Genomic DNA, 16678 nt, shown 5'->3' on the forward strand with positions numbered 1-16678 from the left:
ATAAAATTAGCAGATGAAGACTTAAAAAGGAATAAGAAATAAACATTGTATATTATATATTATATATATTATATAATATATATAATATATAATGTTTACTTATTCTTGAGAGAGAGAGAGGTAGAGAGCAAGCAGGGGAGGAGCAGAGAGAGAGGGAGACAGAATCCCAAGCAGGCTCCACGCCATCAGCATGGAGCCCAATGTGGGGCTCAAACTCACAAACAGTGAGATCATGACCTGAGCTGAAACCAGGAGTCTGATGCTTAACCAACTGAGCCACCCAGTCACCCCTATATATACAAGAACTTAAAGGAAAATGTGAACACGGGGAGGAGGGGAATCTACATATATAGAGAGAACCATACTGAACTTCTAGAGTTGGAGAATACAATACCTGAAATGAAAATTTCACTGGCTAGGCTTAACAGTCTAATGTTCAACAGATTGAACATTGTAGAAGAAAATATCTGTGACCTTGAAGACATGGCAATGGGAACTATGCAGTCTAAAGCATGGAGACAAGAAGACTGAAGAAATAAAACAAAACATGAAACACAGTAGCTGTGTCCTAAACTGCAGTTCCTGAGACCTTCAGTTAAGGGTGGGAATTCCCAGCAGATCCCATAGGGGCAGGGCTAACTTTCAACTCCTTTGCGACAGTGTGGCCCAACAGGTTGTAAAAGTACTGAAATAATGTCACCTTGGTTGGTAAATGCCCCTTGCCCTGAATGCCCCCACCTTGCCCCCATCACTCAAGTGATGTCTCCCTCTGACCTCCTGATTCAACATCTAAAGAGTTAATGCCTACCAGAGTAGAGGTCTTTCAAGACCCTTTCCCAAGTGAGGCAGGATCACTCCGGTTGGTTAGCTGTTAAATATAGTGAGTGTCATCCCTGATTAGGGGGTGGGTTAGGATTGTGGGGGCCTGCCCCAGTCACCTCTCTGAGTAGAATAAACTCAACCAGAGGACCCTGGGTGAATTCCTTTAAATAACTTACATTTTAGGAGTTCTCGTGGAGTTTTGTGTTCCAGGAGTGTGGGCAGTACACAAGGAGGTATCCCTCTGGGCCAGGTCACTGCAGAACTTCTTCGATCTTCACATGCCTGTCTCCTTTGTCTGAAAGAGGATCGCAAGTCCTATGGTTGTGATGGTCTGTGGGGGAGATGATTTCCTCATCACCCATCATTCATCTATAGGCCCAACAAATTGTTGTTATTAAGCTACCACTGTGTACTCGACTCTGTGGGAAGTGTTAAGATGAGTATAGAGGGGTCAGAAACAGCACCTTCTCCCTCAGGGTCATTGTGGAAGTCCCTGTGCATGGTGAGGGACAGAGTTGGATGGATCTGTTCTCTTCCTTGTAAACCAGAACCTTCCCTGTGTCAGGGGTTGAGCTGTGTCTCTCAGCAGAGCTGAGGCCAGTCAGGACCTGTAACAGTGAGAGTTAAATCAATAGCAAAGCAGCACTTGGCATCCGAATGTGTCCCCTGAGCTGAGGACTGGTAGCAAACATTGCCCCTGTGTGTTTCTGAGCAAGTAGAGCACCTACACTCTCGTGGGACTGTCCCTGACCGTGGCTCACAGGCTGGAGGCTTGGCCAGCCAGCTCTCTCCAAGGGCTTGTTGCTGACTTAGCACTCACCCTTGGCCTTTTCGGAGGCTTTCTGGGGCTAAGACTGCTATCCTGTGCCTCCCTCCCCACAGGCAGCCCAAGGAGTGTGGTTCCAGGAAGGACAGGATGATAGGGGCCCTTTGGTCAGGGATGGAGCCACAGGGCTTTTCTTTCTGGGAGAAACCAGCACTGAAAACCTTTTAGCTATGCAACTTTGAAGCAAATTGCTCTTGGGGAGAAACTGACTGCTTCGAAGAAACCTTCCTGCAGATGTTTGGAAAGGACAAGTTAAGTTGTGAATTCTTAATATACATTATTTGGGGAGGGATATTTCTTACCCCGCCCGGCTCTCTCATTTATATAACCTGCCTGGCTCCTGTTGGCATTAGCTCTCTCCGGCCCCAACCAAAGCCTGCTTTGCCACGGGGATGGAGTTCCTGGAATAAAGCCGTATGAGGCCCATCACTCCTGAGCCACCGAAGCAGAGATGAAGCTTTATGGCCACTTCTGATTTTCTCTCTGGGTGGCTCCTTTCACTTTCTGATAAAATGAACTCTCTGGCTCTTGCTTTCTCTCTCCCCAGCTTGCTTCAGAGGGAGCAGAATGTATAATGCCTGCTTTCCTACATCTTTACCCTGAGCTGAATGGCTCAGTCCTGAGCACAGAGCTGCAGCAAGTGCCACCGGGGCCAGACCTTGAGTCACCAAAGCTGTCGGCTCTTCTACCACGTCTCCTTCCATCCCCAACCTCCCTTCCTGTGGTCTTGTCCGAGCGCTCATCCACGCAGTCTTGTCCTGGCATTTGGCTGATAGCCAGACTCTCCTGGCTCCGTCACCACCAGGCTAACCTTCCTAAATCCGGGTTTGGCCAAGTTACAGCCCTGCTCAGACACCTTTGATGGGTCGCCTTTACCTAATGTCCCGGCTCTCAATCTGACATTTTCAAACCTTCCCCAGCTGAACTCCAGCTTCTTTCTAGATATTGCTCACTCCCCCTGCCCCTGTGGGCCTGCCTGCTGCTACCAAACCGGTTGTCCTGCACATCCTCAGCATCTTGCCTTTGCCCACAGCATTCTCCCTCTCCGGACTACCTCCCTCTTGCTGAGCGTTGAAATTGTCCACCCTTCATGCCTGTCTTGACTCCTCCCTCCCGGATGGCCCCTTGCTGGCCCCTTGCTCGTAGGACCACTCCTCCAGCTGGAGCCTGCAGCCTGTGTTCTTTCCTGGCTCTCATCCCAGCCCATTTTGGTTCCCAGGCTCCTCTCTACATTTCTGAGCCAAGAAGGTCCTCTCTGGAAAGTCCAAGATGTTGCCTGGAATAGGATGTCCATGTAGACTTGAGTGATTCTTGTCTCTTTGGATGAATTCTCCTTAAGGAATACTACCAGCTCGCTACCTTTTCCAGGGGGCCTGCCTCCAAAGTGAGGTGTCTGTTGTCACGGATGGTATGTGTCAAAGCACTCACCACACAGTTTACCTGCTGAAGGGCAATACATTATAGAAGAATGCCTGATGAGCTTGGAAGGGGGGCTTAGAACCTTGATGCACTTAACTTCATTCACTTAACTTTCTCGCAACTGCTGATTCTGAACACACCAGGCTGTAATGTGAGGACCTGCGTGCCTGTTCCTTTTCCCCATTACATCGTGGGCTTGGGAGACACGGCTGGCGTCTGCCTTGTTCTCTATCTCTGGTGCCTGGCACGTAGTAGATGTTCAACACACATTTGTCAAACAACAACAACAAAAAGCCAGGGATGCCCCCTCCCGCATATTTAGTATTTGAAATTCCCCCAAAGGAGTCATTATTCTTCTAAATTTCCTCACCCACTTCCTGGGCCCTGCAAGTTGCCCCATGCTCCAAGCTCTGGAAATCCCCTTCTCTCCCTCACCCTGTCATCTCTAAGTGTCTGGAGGCCCAAGTGTGGAGCTTCCTGTCTTTTGGCTAGGGTAGGGAGCCCACACCCAGACACGTACATCTGCCCTCAGACTTGCTTACAAACCCCAGCTGGAAGGAAGAACCCTTCCAGGGTCTGGGCATGGCTCCAGGCTGACAGACGCACTTTGCCCACCAAGCACTCCTGCCTCCCCCTCCTCCCTGTTGTGGTTTCTGGGGATGCCGCACTTTGCCAGGGTGCACACAGGCCACGTAGGCGAGGGTGAGAGAAGAGAGATTTCCAAGCGCACACTTCATCTACGGACCCCTCCTATGCCCGGGGATACAAAATCAGCAGTTTCAAAAAAGTCTCCTTCCCCAAGGTCAGAAGGAGGGTTTTCTGGGGTGTTAACAAGGTTCATTGCTCGACCTGGATAATGGTTACAGGATATTTGCCTCATAATAATTCATTAAGCCGTGCCTTTACATTTTATATGCTTTTTTGAACGTGTGCTGTATTTCACAATAAAAAAGACACACACACAAAAGAAAGTTCTCCCCCTCCGCCCAGTGCTCCACTCCCAAGCCCTTGATCCAATCGATCCCTGTTTAACCAGTGCCTGTCTTCATCCAGCCCCTGCCGGAGAAGGAGCTTCTTGTCCTCAAGGAATTTCCTGGAGGAAGCAAAATAACTGGAGCAAGAAAAAAGACACGAACTCCGGCTCTGAATTATATCTGGAAAATAGGCCATGCTGTCATCATTTGGAAGAGTCCAGAGGTCAGGGGGTTGGTGGGGCTCAAACTGGGTCTGAAAATAGGGGTGGGATTTAGGTAAGTGGAGAGAAGCAGAGGAGGGCCTTTTAGCCAAGAGGATGGCGTGATCATAAGCTGTTAGGTGCGGGGGGGGGGGGGGGGGGGGGGGCGCCCCCCCCCCCCCCCCGTGGAGCGCAACGGCGCCTGGGTGACTCTTGATTTCCTGTTGGGTCATAGTCTCACGGTTCTTGAGTTCGAGCTCTGAGTTGGGCTCCATGCTGCTGGCATACAGCCTGCTTGGGATCTTCTCTTTCCCTCTCTCTCTGCACCGCCCCCCCATCTCTCTCTCTCTCTCTCTCTCTCTCTCTCTCTCTCTCTCTCTCCCAAAAATCAATAAATAAACTAAAGAAAAAAAAAAGCTGTTAGGTGAGACTGAGCCTGATGTGTTTGCCAGGAGTGGGCAATGAAGAGACCCTGGTGCTGAATAGTTCATGAGAGTCAGACTGGCTTGAAGAGTCTTAGATGCTGCCTGCCCCCAGCCCCAAACATGGGCAAGGTGGACACCATTGCAGTGTCCACCATTGTTGCACCATTGCAAGCTTGCGTCACTGAGCCCTCAGCAAGAGCAGACATGTGCGTTTCCCATTTCTTGGTTCATTTTGCGCTTTTGCTCAAGCCACAGGCCCATGTGGGCTCATAATCCCCATCCCAGACAGACTGGAAGTTCTATCTGCCAGACACATTACACGGCACCACATTCTTGCAGAGATGCTTGCTCAATCCCTGATTTCAGCCCTGCTACCCCACCCTGCAGCTGCTGTTAAATCCAGCCTGATAAGCTGTTTAGAGGTAGGAGTAGAGGCAGAGGCAGGCACTCAGCATGGCAGGTTCAGGGACGGTCGTGTGTGCCAGTGTGTGAGGGGACTTCACACACCCCCTGCCCAAGAGCCCTGGAATTCAGGACTTCACTCAGCATGGCCAAGGATGTGGCTGTCACCTGAGACAATGGGCAAGGGGGCCACACGGTGTTGGGAGGTTCCCAGGCTCCAGGCAGGGCTACCAAGTTTCATATAGGGAGGCAATACTCGGGTGTGGTTCGACTTACTTTAGGGAGCAGAAGTCACATCAGTCCTAAGTACTCTACATACACAAAGAGCAATTGTGACAGGCACGAAGCCTAAAGCAGAGAAGAGCTAATGATGGCAGTAGTAACAATGATAGCGCCTGCCAAGCACGAAGATGAACCCTGCGCATAGCATTAAGCTAAACATCCCCTTCTTCTGTTTGATCCTCACGATGATCCTATGATGTAGACGCTATTGTTATTTCCATTAGACAGATGAGGAAACTGAGGCTTTGAGGTGTGAGCCGCTTTCCCAAAGTCATGGAAATGGTCACCGCAGAACTAGGATCTGAATTCCAGAAGTTCGACTCCAGCACCCACACTATGGAAGCCGGTGATGCCCACTTAAGCCCTGTTTGCTCTTGGAAAGGACGTCCTCCTCACAGACTAGAGCAGAGCCCAGCAGCCCCTGTGGTGGGGGTGGCACCCTAAAGACCGACTGGCAAGTTTTGCTTACTCCGGTTTCTTATTCAACAACCTTTGGATTTGGCTTCCCATGTGACTCGCATACAGAGAAAGAGGTTGCGATCTGCCAACTTGACAGCTGTATTTTTCATTAGTCAATTAACAAGCTGGCTGCCTGGGTTCACACACATATCTGTGTCTGCGGGCTTGGATAAAGTGAGCCCACCCCAGAGCCGAAGCCCACCATGTGCCAACTTAATTGCGATTCCGAGGGTGCGAGGGTAGCCCCCAGCCTGGCCTGTGTGCCAAGGAAATCCCTCTTGGCGTCCTTTTGGCAGGCTTGGCCAGCTTTCCCCAGTGACAGCCTGGCTCTTTGGATTCGAGTTGCCTGGTCAGACCGCGAGGGTCCTTTGCAGAAAGAAGGAAGCAACAGTGCCAGGTTCCAGGGAGCATTCCAAGTTCCACATTCCGTGCACAGACTCCCGGCGCCAGAGCAGAGGCTGACCCTTGGCAGGACGCTGGTAAGGGTTCGTCTGGTACATTTTTCCCTCCACGACATAACCTGGGGCTTCCTGGATCTCCTGCTCTCTGCTTTCAATCCCAAAGCTGGTGACCAAGCAAGGTTACCCAGGAAGACTTAAAAAAATCATTTCACTGCCTTATTTAGGAGCAGAGAATGTTTTGCTCTGTTTACAAAAGTGCAGTTTTTAAAAAATCACATCCTGAAATAACAGGACAGTTTCTTAGACTTTGAACCAAAGTAAGTTTTGGTCTTCGTCACAAACATTGGGTTGTTTTACCACCAAACTTGGTGAGTGGTGCATCTTTCTGGGGCAGCATTCCAATTTTTTTTTAATTTTTGAATCGTGGTAAAATACACAGAACATGAAATCTACCCTCTTAATACATTTTTAAGTGTACAGTACAGTATTATTAACTGTATCTACGTTGTTACACAAATCTCTAGAACGTTTTCATCTTGACTGAAACTCTACATCCATTTGCCCATTTTCCCTAACCCCAGCCCCTAACAACCACCATTCTTTCTGCTTCTGACTTTGACCACTTTAGATACCTCATGTAAATAGAATTATGCAGTATTTTTCCTTCTGTGCTTGACTTATTTCACTCAGCAAAGTATCCTCAAGATTCATCCATGTTGTAACATATCATAGGATTTTTTTTTTAATTTTTAAATGTTTATTTATTTTTTTTTTGAGAAAGAGAGAGAGAGAGAGAGAGAGAGAGAGAGAGAGAGACATAGAGAGCAATCAGGGGAGGGGGCAGAGAGAGAGGGAGACAGAATCCTGAGCAGACTCTGTACCAGCAGCACAGTACCTGATGCAGGGCTCGAATCCACGAACTGGGAGATCATGACCTGAGCCGAAACCAAGAGTCGGATGCTTAACCAACTGAGCCCCCCAGGTGCCCCACTTTTTTTTTAAGGTTGAATAATATTCCATTCTAGGTATATACCACATTTTCTTTATCCATTCATTGGTGGTGGAAGCACATTTAGATTGTTTCCATATCTTGGCTGTTGTGAATAGTGTTGCAATGAACATGGGAATCCTAATATCTCTTCAAGATCCTGATTTTAATTCTGGGTAAATACCCAGAAGTGGGATTGCTGAATCATACGGTAGTCCTGTTTTAATTGTTTGAAGAAACTCCGTGCTATTTTTCATAGCTGCTACACCATTTTACATTCCCACCAATAGTGCACAAAAGTTCTAATCTCTCCACATCTTTGCCAGCACTTGTTATTTTTTTTCTTTTCTTTTTCTTTCTTCCTTCCTTTATCCCTCCCTCCCTTCCTTCCTTTCTTCCTCCTGCCCTCCCTCCCTCTCTTTCTTTCCCTTTCTCCCTTTCTTTCTTTCTTTCTTTCTTTCTTTCTTTCTTTCTTTCTTTCTTTCTTGATAATGGCCATCCTAACAGGTATAAGATAATATCTCATTCTGGTTTTTATTTGCAGTTCCCTGATGTTAGTGATACTGAGCATTTTTCACATACCTTCTGGGCATTTGTATGTCTACTTTGGAGAAATGTCTAATCCTTTGCTCATTAACTTGTTTCTTTTTGTTTGTTCTTTGTTATTGAGTGGTAGGAGTTTCTTATATATTTTGGATATTAACCCCTTATCAATTATATGGTTTGCAAATATTTTCTCCTATTCCATAGGGTTGTTTTCCTTTGCTGTGCGTATTTTGAGTTTGATGTAGTCCCATTTGTCTATTTTGCTTTTATTGTCTGTTGCCTTGGTGTCATGCCAAGAAATCATTGCCAAGACCAATATTATGAAGATTTTCTCCTATGTTTTATTCTGGGAGTTTTGTACTTTTAGGTCTTATGTTTAAGTCTTTAATACATTTTTAGTTGACTTTTGTGTATAGTGTGAGATAAAGGTCCAATTTTATTCTTTTGCATGTGGATATCCAGTTTCCCTAGCATCATTTGTCAGAGACTGTCCTTTCCCTGTTGTGTGGTATTGATACCTTTGTCAGAGATCATGTATGATATATGTGTAGGTTTATTTCTAGGGCCTGTATTCTGCTCCATTGGTCTATATTTGTGTCTTTATGCCAGTACCATACCGTTTTAATTACTGTAGGTTTGTAATATGTTTTGAGTAAGGCCCCTGACTTTGTTCTCTTTCAAGATTATTTGGCTATTCAGGGTCCTTTGTGGTTCCATATGAATTTTAGAATTTTTTTTCTTTCTTCAAAAAAATGTCATTGGGACTTTCGTAGAGATTGTATTGAATTTGTAGATGGCTTTGGTTAGTATGAACATCTTGATATTAAGTGTTCTAATGCATGAACATAGGATGTCTTTACATTTATCTGTGTCTTAATTTAGTTTCTTTCAGCAGTGTTTTGTAGTTTTTAGTGTACAAGCATTTGGTGTCCTTGGTTAAGTTCATTCCTAGTATTTTGTTCTTTTCTGATGATATTTTAAATAGGATTCTTTTCTTTTTTCTTTCTTTCTTTCTTTCTTTCTTTCTTTCTTTCTTTCTTTCTTTCTTTCTTCCTTTTTGTTTTTTTAGTAGTAGAAATAATAATAGCACTTATTATGTTCCAAGGCATTGTTCTAAGCACTTTACATACATTATCAACTGGCTTCATCTTTTTTTTCTTCCAATATGTAACACAGTGTTATACTAGTTTCAGATGTACAATATAACGAATCATCAACAATTCTATACATGTCTCAATGCTCATTACTCTTAATCCCCTTTATCTATTTTACCCACACCCCACCAACTTCCCCTCTAGCAAGGACCAGTTTGTTTTCTGTATTTAAGCATCTGGATTTTTGTCTCTCTCTCTCTCTCTCTCTCTCTCTCTCTCTCTCTCTCTTTTTTTCCCGTTTATTCATTTGTTTTATTTCTTAAGTTCCACATATGAATGAAATCACATGGTATTTGTCTGTCTCTGACTGATTTATTTCTCTTAGCATTATACTGAATTGTTGCCTTAATTTCCTTTTTGCATCATTCATTATTAGTGTATAGAAACTGATTTTTGTATGTTGATTTTGTATCCTGCAAACTTGCTGAATTATTTTATTCCAACAGTTTTTTTGTGGAATCACTGGGGTTTTCTAGATACAAGATTATGTCATCTGAGATCATTTTACCTCTTTTCTCCTGATCTGGAAACCTTTTATTTTTTTCTCTTGTCTAATTGCTTATAGCTAAGACTTCCAATAGTATGTTGAACAAAAGTGGCAAGAGTTGGTATCCTTGTTTTGTTCCTGACCTTAGAGGAAAGACTTAGATCTTTCTTACAGGAAAGACTTAGATCTTTTGGTTTTTCATTATTGAGTATGAAATTGGCTGTAGGCTTTTCATATATGGCCTGTATTAAATTGAGGTAATTTCCTTCTATTCCTAGTTTTTGAGTGTTTTTATCATTAAAGGATGCTGAATTTTGTTCAATGTTTTTCTGAATCTTTTGGAATGATCATGTGATTTTGTCCTTCATTCTGTTAATGCGGTGTATCACATTGATAGATTTTTGTATGTTGAACCATCTTTGCGCTGTGGGGATAAATACCACTTGGTTATGGTGTATGATTCTTTTAATGTTCTGTTGAATTCGGTTTGCTAGTATTTGTTGAGGATTTTGCATCTATGTTCAGTGGAATACTGGCCTGTAGTTGTCTTTTCTTGGAGTGTCTGGCTTTGGTATGAGGTTAGTACCAGCCTCGTAAATGACTTTGGAAGTGTTCCCCATTCTTTAGTTTTTTGGAAGGGTTTGAGAAGGATTAGCATTAATCTTTAAATTTTAGGTAGAATTCTCCAGTGAAGCCCATCTGGTCCTGGGCTTTTGTTTTTTGAAAGGCTTTTGATTACTGATTCGATCCCCTTACTATATAGATATGTTCAGGTTTTCAGTTTCTTCATAATTCAGTCTTGGTGAGTTGTATATTTCCAAGAATTTATCTATTTCTTCTAGTTTCTTCAATTTGTCAGTGTATAACTGTTTATAGTAGTCTCTTATAATCCTTTTTTATTTTTGTATTTCTGTGACTGCATTAGTACTCCTTTTTCATTTTGATTTTGAGTCTTCTCTGTTTGTTTTTTAGTCCATCTAAAGGTTTGTCAATTTTGTTCATCTTTTCAAAAACCAACTTTTAGTTTTATTGCTTTATTTCCTTTATTTTGCTAATTCTGGGATTAGTTTGTTCTTTTTCTAGATCCTTGAGGTATAGAATTAGACTGTTTGACTATCTTTTTAAAAATTTTTAAACAATGTTTATCTTTGAGAGAGAGGGTGAGTGGGGGAGAGGCAGAGAGAGAGGGAGACACAGGATCTGAAGCAGGCTCCAGGCTCTGAGCTGTCAGCACAGAGCAGATGCAGGGCTCTAGCTCATAGACCGTGAGATCACGACTTGAGCCGAAGTCAGACGCTTAACCCACTGAGCCACCCAGGTGCCCCTTGACTATTTTTTTTTTAATGTAAGCATTTACTGCTATAAACTTCCCTCTTAGTACTGCTTTTGTTGCATACCATAAATTTTGATATATTGTATTTTAATTTTTATCTCAAGATATTTTCTAATTCCCCTTTGGATTCTTCTTTGACCCATGGGTTAAGAGTGTGTTGTTTAATTTCTCTATGTTTGTGAATTTCCCAATTTTCCTTCTGCTATTGATTTCTAGTTTCATTCCATCATGGTTAGAAAAGATACTTGATATGATTTCAATATTTTTAAATTTGTTAAGAATTGTTTTATGACCTAACATGATCTATGCTGAAAATGTGCCATGTGTGCTTGAGAAGAAAGTGGATTCTGCTGTTGTTGGGTAGACTGTTCTGTGTATGTCTATATGTCTGTTAGGACCATTTGGTCTATATTTTTGTTCCAAGCCCTCTGTTTCCTTGTTGATCTTCTGTCTGGATATTCTACCCATTAATAAAATGGGGTATTAAAATCTCCTAATATTATTGTGTTGCTGTCTATTACTCCCTTCAGTTCTGATAACTTTCACTTCATATATTTGGGTGCTCTGATATTGGGTGCATATATCTATATTTATAATTATTACATCTTCCTAGTAAAATTATCTTTTACCAGTATAAAATATCCTTCTTTGTCCCTTGTAACAGTTTTTAACTTAAAAACTATTTTATATGACCTAAGTATGGCCACTCCTGCTCTCTTTTGGTTACTATTGGCACAGAATATCTCCTTCCATTCTTTTGTTTTCATCCTATGTGTGTCCTTAAATCTAAAGTGAGTATCTTAAAGACAGCATGTATTTGAATCTTTAAAAAAAATTTTTTTAAATGTTTATTTATTTTTGAGAGAGAGAGAGAGAGAGAGAACAAAAGAGGAACAGAGAGAGAGAGAGACAGAATCCAAAGCAGGCTCCAGGCTCTAGCTGTCAGCACAGAGCCCGACATGGGGCTTGAACCCACAAACCATGAGATCATGACCTGAGCTGAAGTCAGATGCTTAACCAACTGAGCCACCCAGGTGCCCCTTGAATCCTTTTTTAAAAGAAGGTTACCTATTCAGCCACTCTAGGGAGTTTACTCCATTTACATTTAAAGTAATGACTGATAGGGAAGAACATGCTATTGCCATTTTGTTCATTGTTTTCTATATGTCTTGTAGCTTTTTTGCTCCTCTTCCTCTCCTGCTGCCTTCCTTTTTGTTGACTGGTTTTAGTGATGTGTCTTGATTCCTTTCTCATTTTCATTTGTGACCATGGATGTCCATTTCCTTTTTCCAACATTGGGGTGTTTCTTCAAATAAGTTTTCTGTCACTGGAACTCCCATATTGCATATGTTGATTCAGTTATCAATATCCCATATGTCCCTTAGGCTTTCTTAAACTGTTTTTTTTAATGTGTATCTCTGACTGGATAATTTCAAATGACCTGTCTTTGAATTTGTTGGTTTATTCTTCTCTAAATTAAGATTGTTGTTGAACTCCTATAGTGAATTTTTCAATTCAGTTACATTCTTTAGCTCCAAAATTTGTTTGGTTCTTTTAAATACTTTCTATCTCTTTGTTGCTAGTCTTATTCTGTTCATGTATATTTTTTCTGAGCTCATTAAGCATCCCAGGAAGGCTTTTTAAGATGTAGATTGTCAGACCCTATTGATAGAGATTCTAATTCAGTGGTCTGTAGTGGGGCCTAGAAATCTGTTTTTCTGAAAGTTTCCCTAGGTGATTCAAATGTACACTTCCAGTGAAAAGGTGAAAAGACTACCCCCAACCCCTCCCACTCCCAGTTCTCTCCAAGATGTCATCATCTGTCTACTAGTATTCTGCTTTTTTGTATTAGTTGAGGGGTCTTGAAACCCTTCTGCCTCTAGACAGCCTTCCTGGATTGAATCCCATCTGACAGTGAGTTTCTTATACTTCTCCCCAGCCCACTCCAGACCAAAATGGACATACACTTCCCATTTCTGTGTTAATTTGGTATTTCATCCCTTCAACTTGCTATTTGAGTCTTAAGCCATCACTGTCTAAAAATCTTCTGGACTAAGCATACCCTAATTTTCTAATCATTTGATGATGCAAAAGTGTTGAGTGTAGCAGAGGTAGAACTCTGGGAACCTGTGTTCACATCTCTTTTCTTATAGGGTATGATCTTGGACAGGTTGCTTTTCCTTCCTGGGTCTCAGTTTCCTCATCTGTGAAATGAACAGTGATAGATGATCTTCGCAATCCTTCCTTTTGGATTCTGACTCTCTCCTTCCTTCCCTTATGCACTCCATAGCTAAGGAAGTGAAACTCCAAGGTCATTCCTGAAACGCAGTCCTAAATCAAAGGAACCAGAGGGACTGCCGGTTCTCCCTCTGCCTCCCTTTCCAGGAACAACCATGGCTTTGAGTGATGTCGATGTGCAGAAGCAGATTAAGCACATGATGGCTTTCATTGAGCAGGAAGCCAATGAGAAGGCCGAAGAAATAGATGCCAAGTCTGAGGAAGAGTTCAACATTGAGAAAGGACATCTTGTGCAAACCCAACGACTGAAGATTATGGAGTATTACGAGAAGAAGGAGAAGCAGATAGAGCAGCAGAAGAAGATCCAGATGTCTACCGTGAGGAATCAGGCAAGGCTGAAAGTCCTGAGAGCCCGAGATGACCTCATCTCAGAGTTGCTGAATGACGCAAAGCTGAGACTTAGTGGGATTGTGGCAGATCCAGCAATCTACCAGGGGCTGCTGGATAAGCTAGTGCTTCAGGGTCTGCTCCGACTGCTGGAGCCCGTGGCAATTGTACGCTGCAGGCCACAGGACCTCCTCCTGGTGGAGGCTGCAGTGCAAAAAGCCATCCCTGAATACATGATGGTCTCCCACAAATGTGTGGAAGTCCAAGTGGATCAAGAGGTGCACCTGGCTGCCAACACAGCTGGAGGAGTGGAGGTCTACAGCGGCAGTCAGAGAATAAAGGTTTCGAATACCCTAGAAAGCCGACTGGATCTCTTAGCCCAGCAAAAGATGCCTGATATACGAAAGGCTTTGTTTGGAGCCAATGCCAACAGAAAGTTTTTTATATAAGCCTCTGAGAAGGGAAACTCATGTTGAATTGTCCAGCCATAAAAGCCTAAGTTATTAGGGCAAAGGAAACTAGTAATTTTTCCTCCTCTTTGCTGCTTTGATAGGATTCTATGTACTTTCACGAAATAGCCTTTGAATGGCTAAAGGCATTGTATTTTGGAATAAAACCTGAAAACGCTTAGAAATCTACTTCTGATTTATCCACACATACCGCATCTTCTGGTCAATTCAACAGTCTAGATGGAAGGGAGTGAAGACATCTGCTCTTTAGCTTGTCCTTCAGATGAGATGGGCATGATATTAATGGCTTGTGGGTCTGAGTGCTCTAAAGATTGTCAATATTATCTGAAGTGTGTTTTCCTTCTTTTCCTTCAGCTTTCTGTGCTTCTGTAATTTAATGGGATTTAGAGAGCTTTCTCGTGTGTACAGGGTGTATGAGCAGCATAGTTACACATGGTTCCATGAGCAGAAGAGCCCGGCACTCAGGGTTTAGTGCTCTGTAGCCAAGGCCTTGAAATTCTTAGTTTTGAAGGTGTGTATTACAAGTGAAACCTGATGGGTCTTCGGAGCCTGTGCCAGGGGCTTGGAGCCTTGGCTCATGCCTGGTACCGGCTACTGAAGCCTACCCTCCTCCCTGGATGGGTTCTTGACCACTCACTTCCCAGCTTGCTGGTGCCCTGAGACCCAGCCTCCCCCTCCCTCACCCAGTGAACAGTGCTGCTTCCTGCCTTTGGTGAGGGCTGGTGTGGGCCGGTGTGCATGCAGGGGGGGTCAACGGTGTGTGCATGTTCTGTAAAATCTTAGAGGTAGGCATGATGGTTGCCATTTCTGCCCCAGAATGGCAGATCCATGGCACATTCAGCAAGTGAGTTGGTGAGGGTGAGTCTCTTGCCCACCAGATGCTAAGCACATCTGGGTGTGGAGGTTTAAAGACCCTGGGATTCACCTGTCTGCTGTGGGTTGGGTTGGCCAGTCCACTGTAATGGGAGATGTCTGGCTTAACCTCCCTGACTCCAGCCAGGACATAGCACGTGGACGGGGGGGCTGATGGGAAGATGGACCCAGCAGCTGTCAAGCTTGCTGGGCCAGAGTCTCAGATTGGGAACTTCAGGAGCTTTGAGGGGCTGCACTTGCCCCGGAAAGTCTCCCAGTATCTGATGGAATTCTCCATCACACAGCTCAGTGCCTGCGGGGGACTTAGGCTCAGCTCTTTGGCCGGCTTGACATATCTTCCAGGAGAAACCAAGAAACACAGATTGTGTATGTTGGTGATTCTCCATACACGTATTATGCAATATAAAGATAAATGATAAAATTTATGTTAATGATTTAAAATGTTAATATTTATTGGGGCGCCTGGGTGGCTCACTCGGTCTGTTGGATTTCTGACTTCGGCTCAGGTCATGACCTCCTGTCTGTGAGTTCAAGCCCTGAGTCAGGCTCTGTGCTGACAGCTCGGAACCTGGAGCTGGCTTCAGATTCTATGTGTGTCTCTCTCTCTGCTCCACCCCACCCTCATGCTCTGTCTCTCTCTCTCTGTCTCTCTGTCTCTCTCTCTCAAAATAAGTAAACATTAAAAAAATAAAATGTTAATATTTATTTATGTAGCCATTAAATAGCAAATAAATACCATGACAAGTCAAAAGAGAGACTACAGAAGAAAAAGCTTTGTATTTTAGGACCTTTAATTGTACTTTTTGAACAAAGGGTATTTTCATTTTGCATCGGGCCCTGTAAATCATGTTGCTAGTTCTGCACGGGTTTATTGATTTACAGTCTAATCTATGCCCAAGTGTGGTTTATGTATTAACATAAAAATTTTTTGAAGAAAAGAATCCCCAAGCAGCTCTGCCAAGGACAGAATTCGGCTTATGTGGTCAGGAACAGAAATGTTTGGAATCTCAAACACAAAGTAGCAGACATTATTAGGAAACAGGGGTGTCTCACGGAGCCTGGGGATAGGAATGTCTTACGGTCTGAGGAGAGGGCTGGACCTGGGAACCTGAAAGCCATCCGAAATCCTCTAGCCAGCTGTTTTATTTTCTTTATTGTGGGAGTGACTTTCCCTACTGCACGATTTGAACGGTGGGGTGGACATGCCTCAGAAAATTTACATTCTAAAGTTTGCATGTTGTAGTTCCAGAAACAAACTTACTTCCCTTGGAGCCAATTCCACTTTCCCAAGAGGGGATCTGTTTGGCCCAGTTTAGGTCAAATGTCCACCTTTGGTCCACATGACACCTGGGGCAGTTCTCAGAGGAAAGGGGGTGTCAGCGAGAGAGACTCTGCCAAGGGTGTCTTCTGTGTGGGTCTTTTTGAGTTGTGAGTTCAGTCATTTATCGAACATTTTGTGAACGCCAGCAATGAGTTAGGCCCTGTGCTAGGTGCTGACTGTGAAGAATACAGTGTGCGAGTGCCAGCTGAGAGTTGTATAAGAGGTACTGTGAGAATATAGTAATGGGAAGAGAGGGTCACAGAAGGCTTCTGGGGTGCTGCCAGTTGAGCCGAAGTAAGCATTTCAAGCAAAGGGTGGGAGGGAAGCATATGCAAAGGCCCTGAGGTGTGAAAAAGCAAATTGTGTTAGAGGAACTGTGCGTAGTTCAGTGTGGTGAAGTTCGAGGGATGAGGGCAAAGTGACCACGACAAAGCTGGAAAGAGGCACAGAGCCTGATTATGAAGTGCTGTGTGCGTTGCTCAGGAGTTAGGTTAATTCTGGTGGCTGGGTGATGAGCGGTCATTGAAGGACTTTAATTTTTTTTAATGTTTATTTTTGAGACAGAGGGAGACAGAGCGTGAGTGGGGGAGGGACAGAGAGAGAGGGAGACACAGAATCTGAAACAGTCTCCAGGCTCCGAGCTGTCAGCACAGAGGCTGACACGGGGCTCC

The 16678-nt window shown here is 43.9% G+C and overlaps 1 protein-coding gene across 3 annotated transcripts in view; it reads left to right on the forward strand.

Moving 5' to 3' along the window:
- The window catches only part of ATP6V1E2 (ATPase H+ transporting V1 subunit E2), a 21679-nt gene extending 7537 nt beyond the window's left edge, over positions 1-14142 (forward strand). Inside the window, exons 1-2 of one of the 3 annotated variants that reach the window (XM_040453843.1) lie at positions 5876-6288; positions 13104-14142. In XM_040453843.1, the coding sequence (XP_040309777.1) occupies positions 13112-13792 (681 nt within the window). In that variant the 5' untranslated portion in view covers positions 5876-6288; positions 13104-13111 and the 3' untranslated portion in view covers positions 13793-14142. Of the gene's footprint in view, positions 1-5875; positions 6289-13008 lie in introns of those variants that run through there. The other 2 variants (XM_040453842.1, XM_040453844.1) reach the window with 2 other exon arrangements.
- Positions 14143-16678: the final 2536 nt, after the last annotated feature.

The sequence above is a fragment of the Herpailurus yagouaroundi genome, unplaced genomic scaffold (assembly GCF_014898765.1).
Source record: "Herpailurus yagouaroundi ecotype Mexico unplaced genomic scaffold, PumYag 210, whole genome shotgun sequence".
In the NCBI taxonomy this organism is placed as follows: Eukaryota; Metazoa; Chordata; class Mammalia; order Carnivora; family Felidae; genus Herpailurus; species Herpailurus yagouaroundi.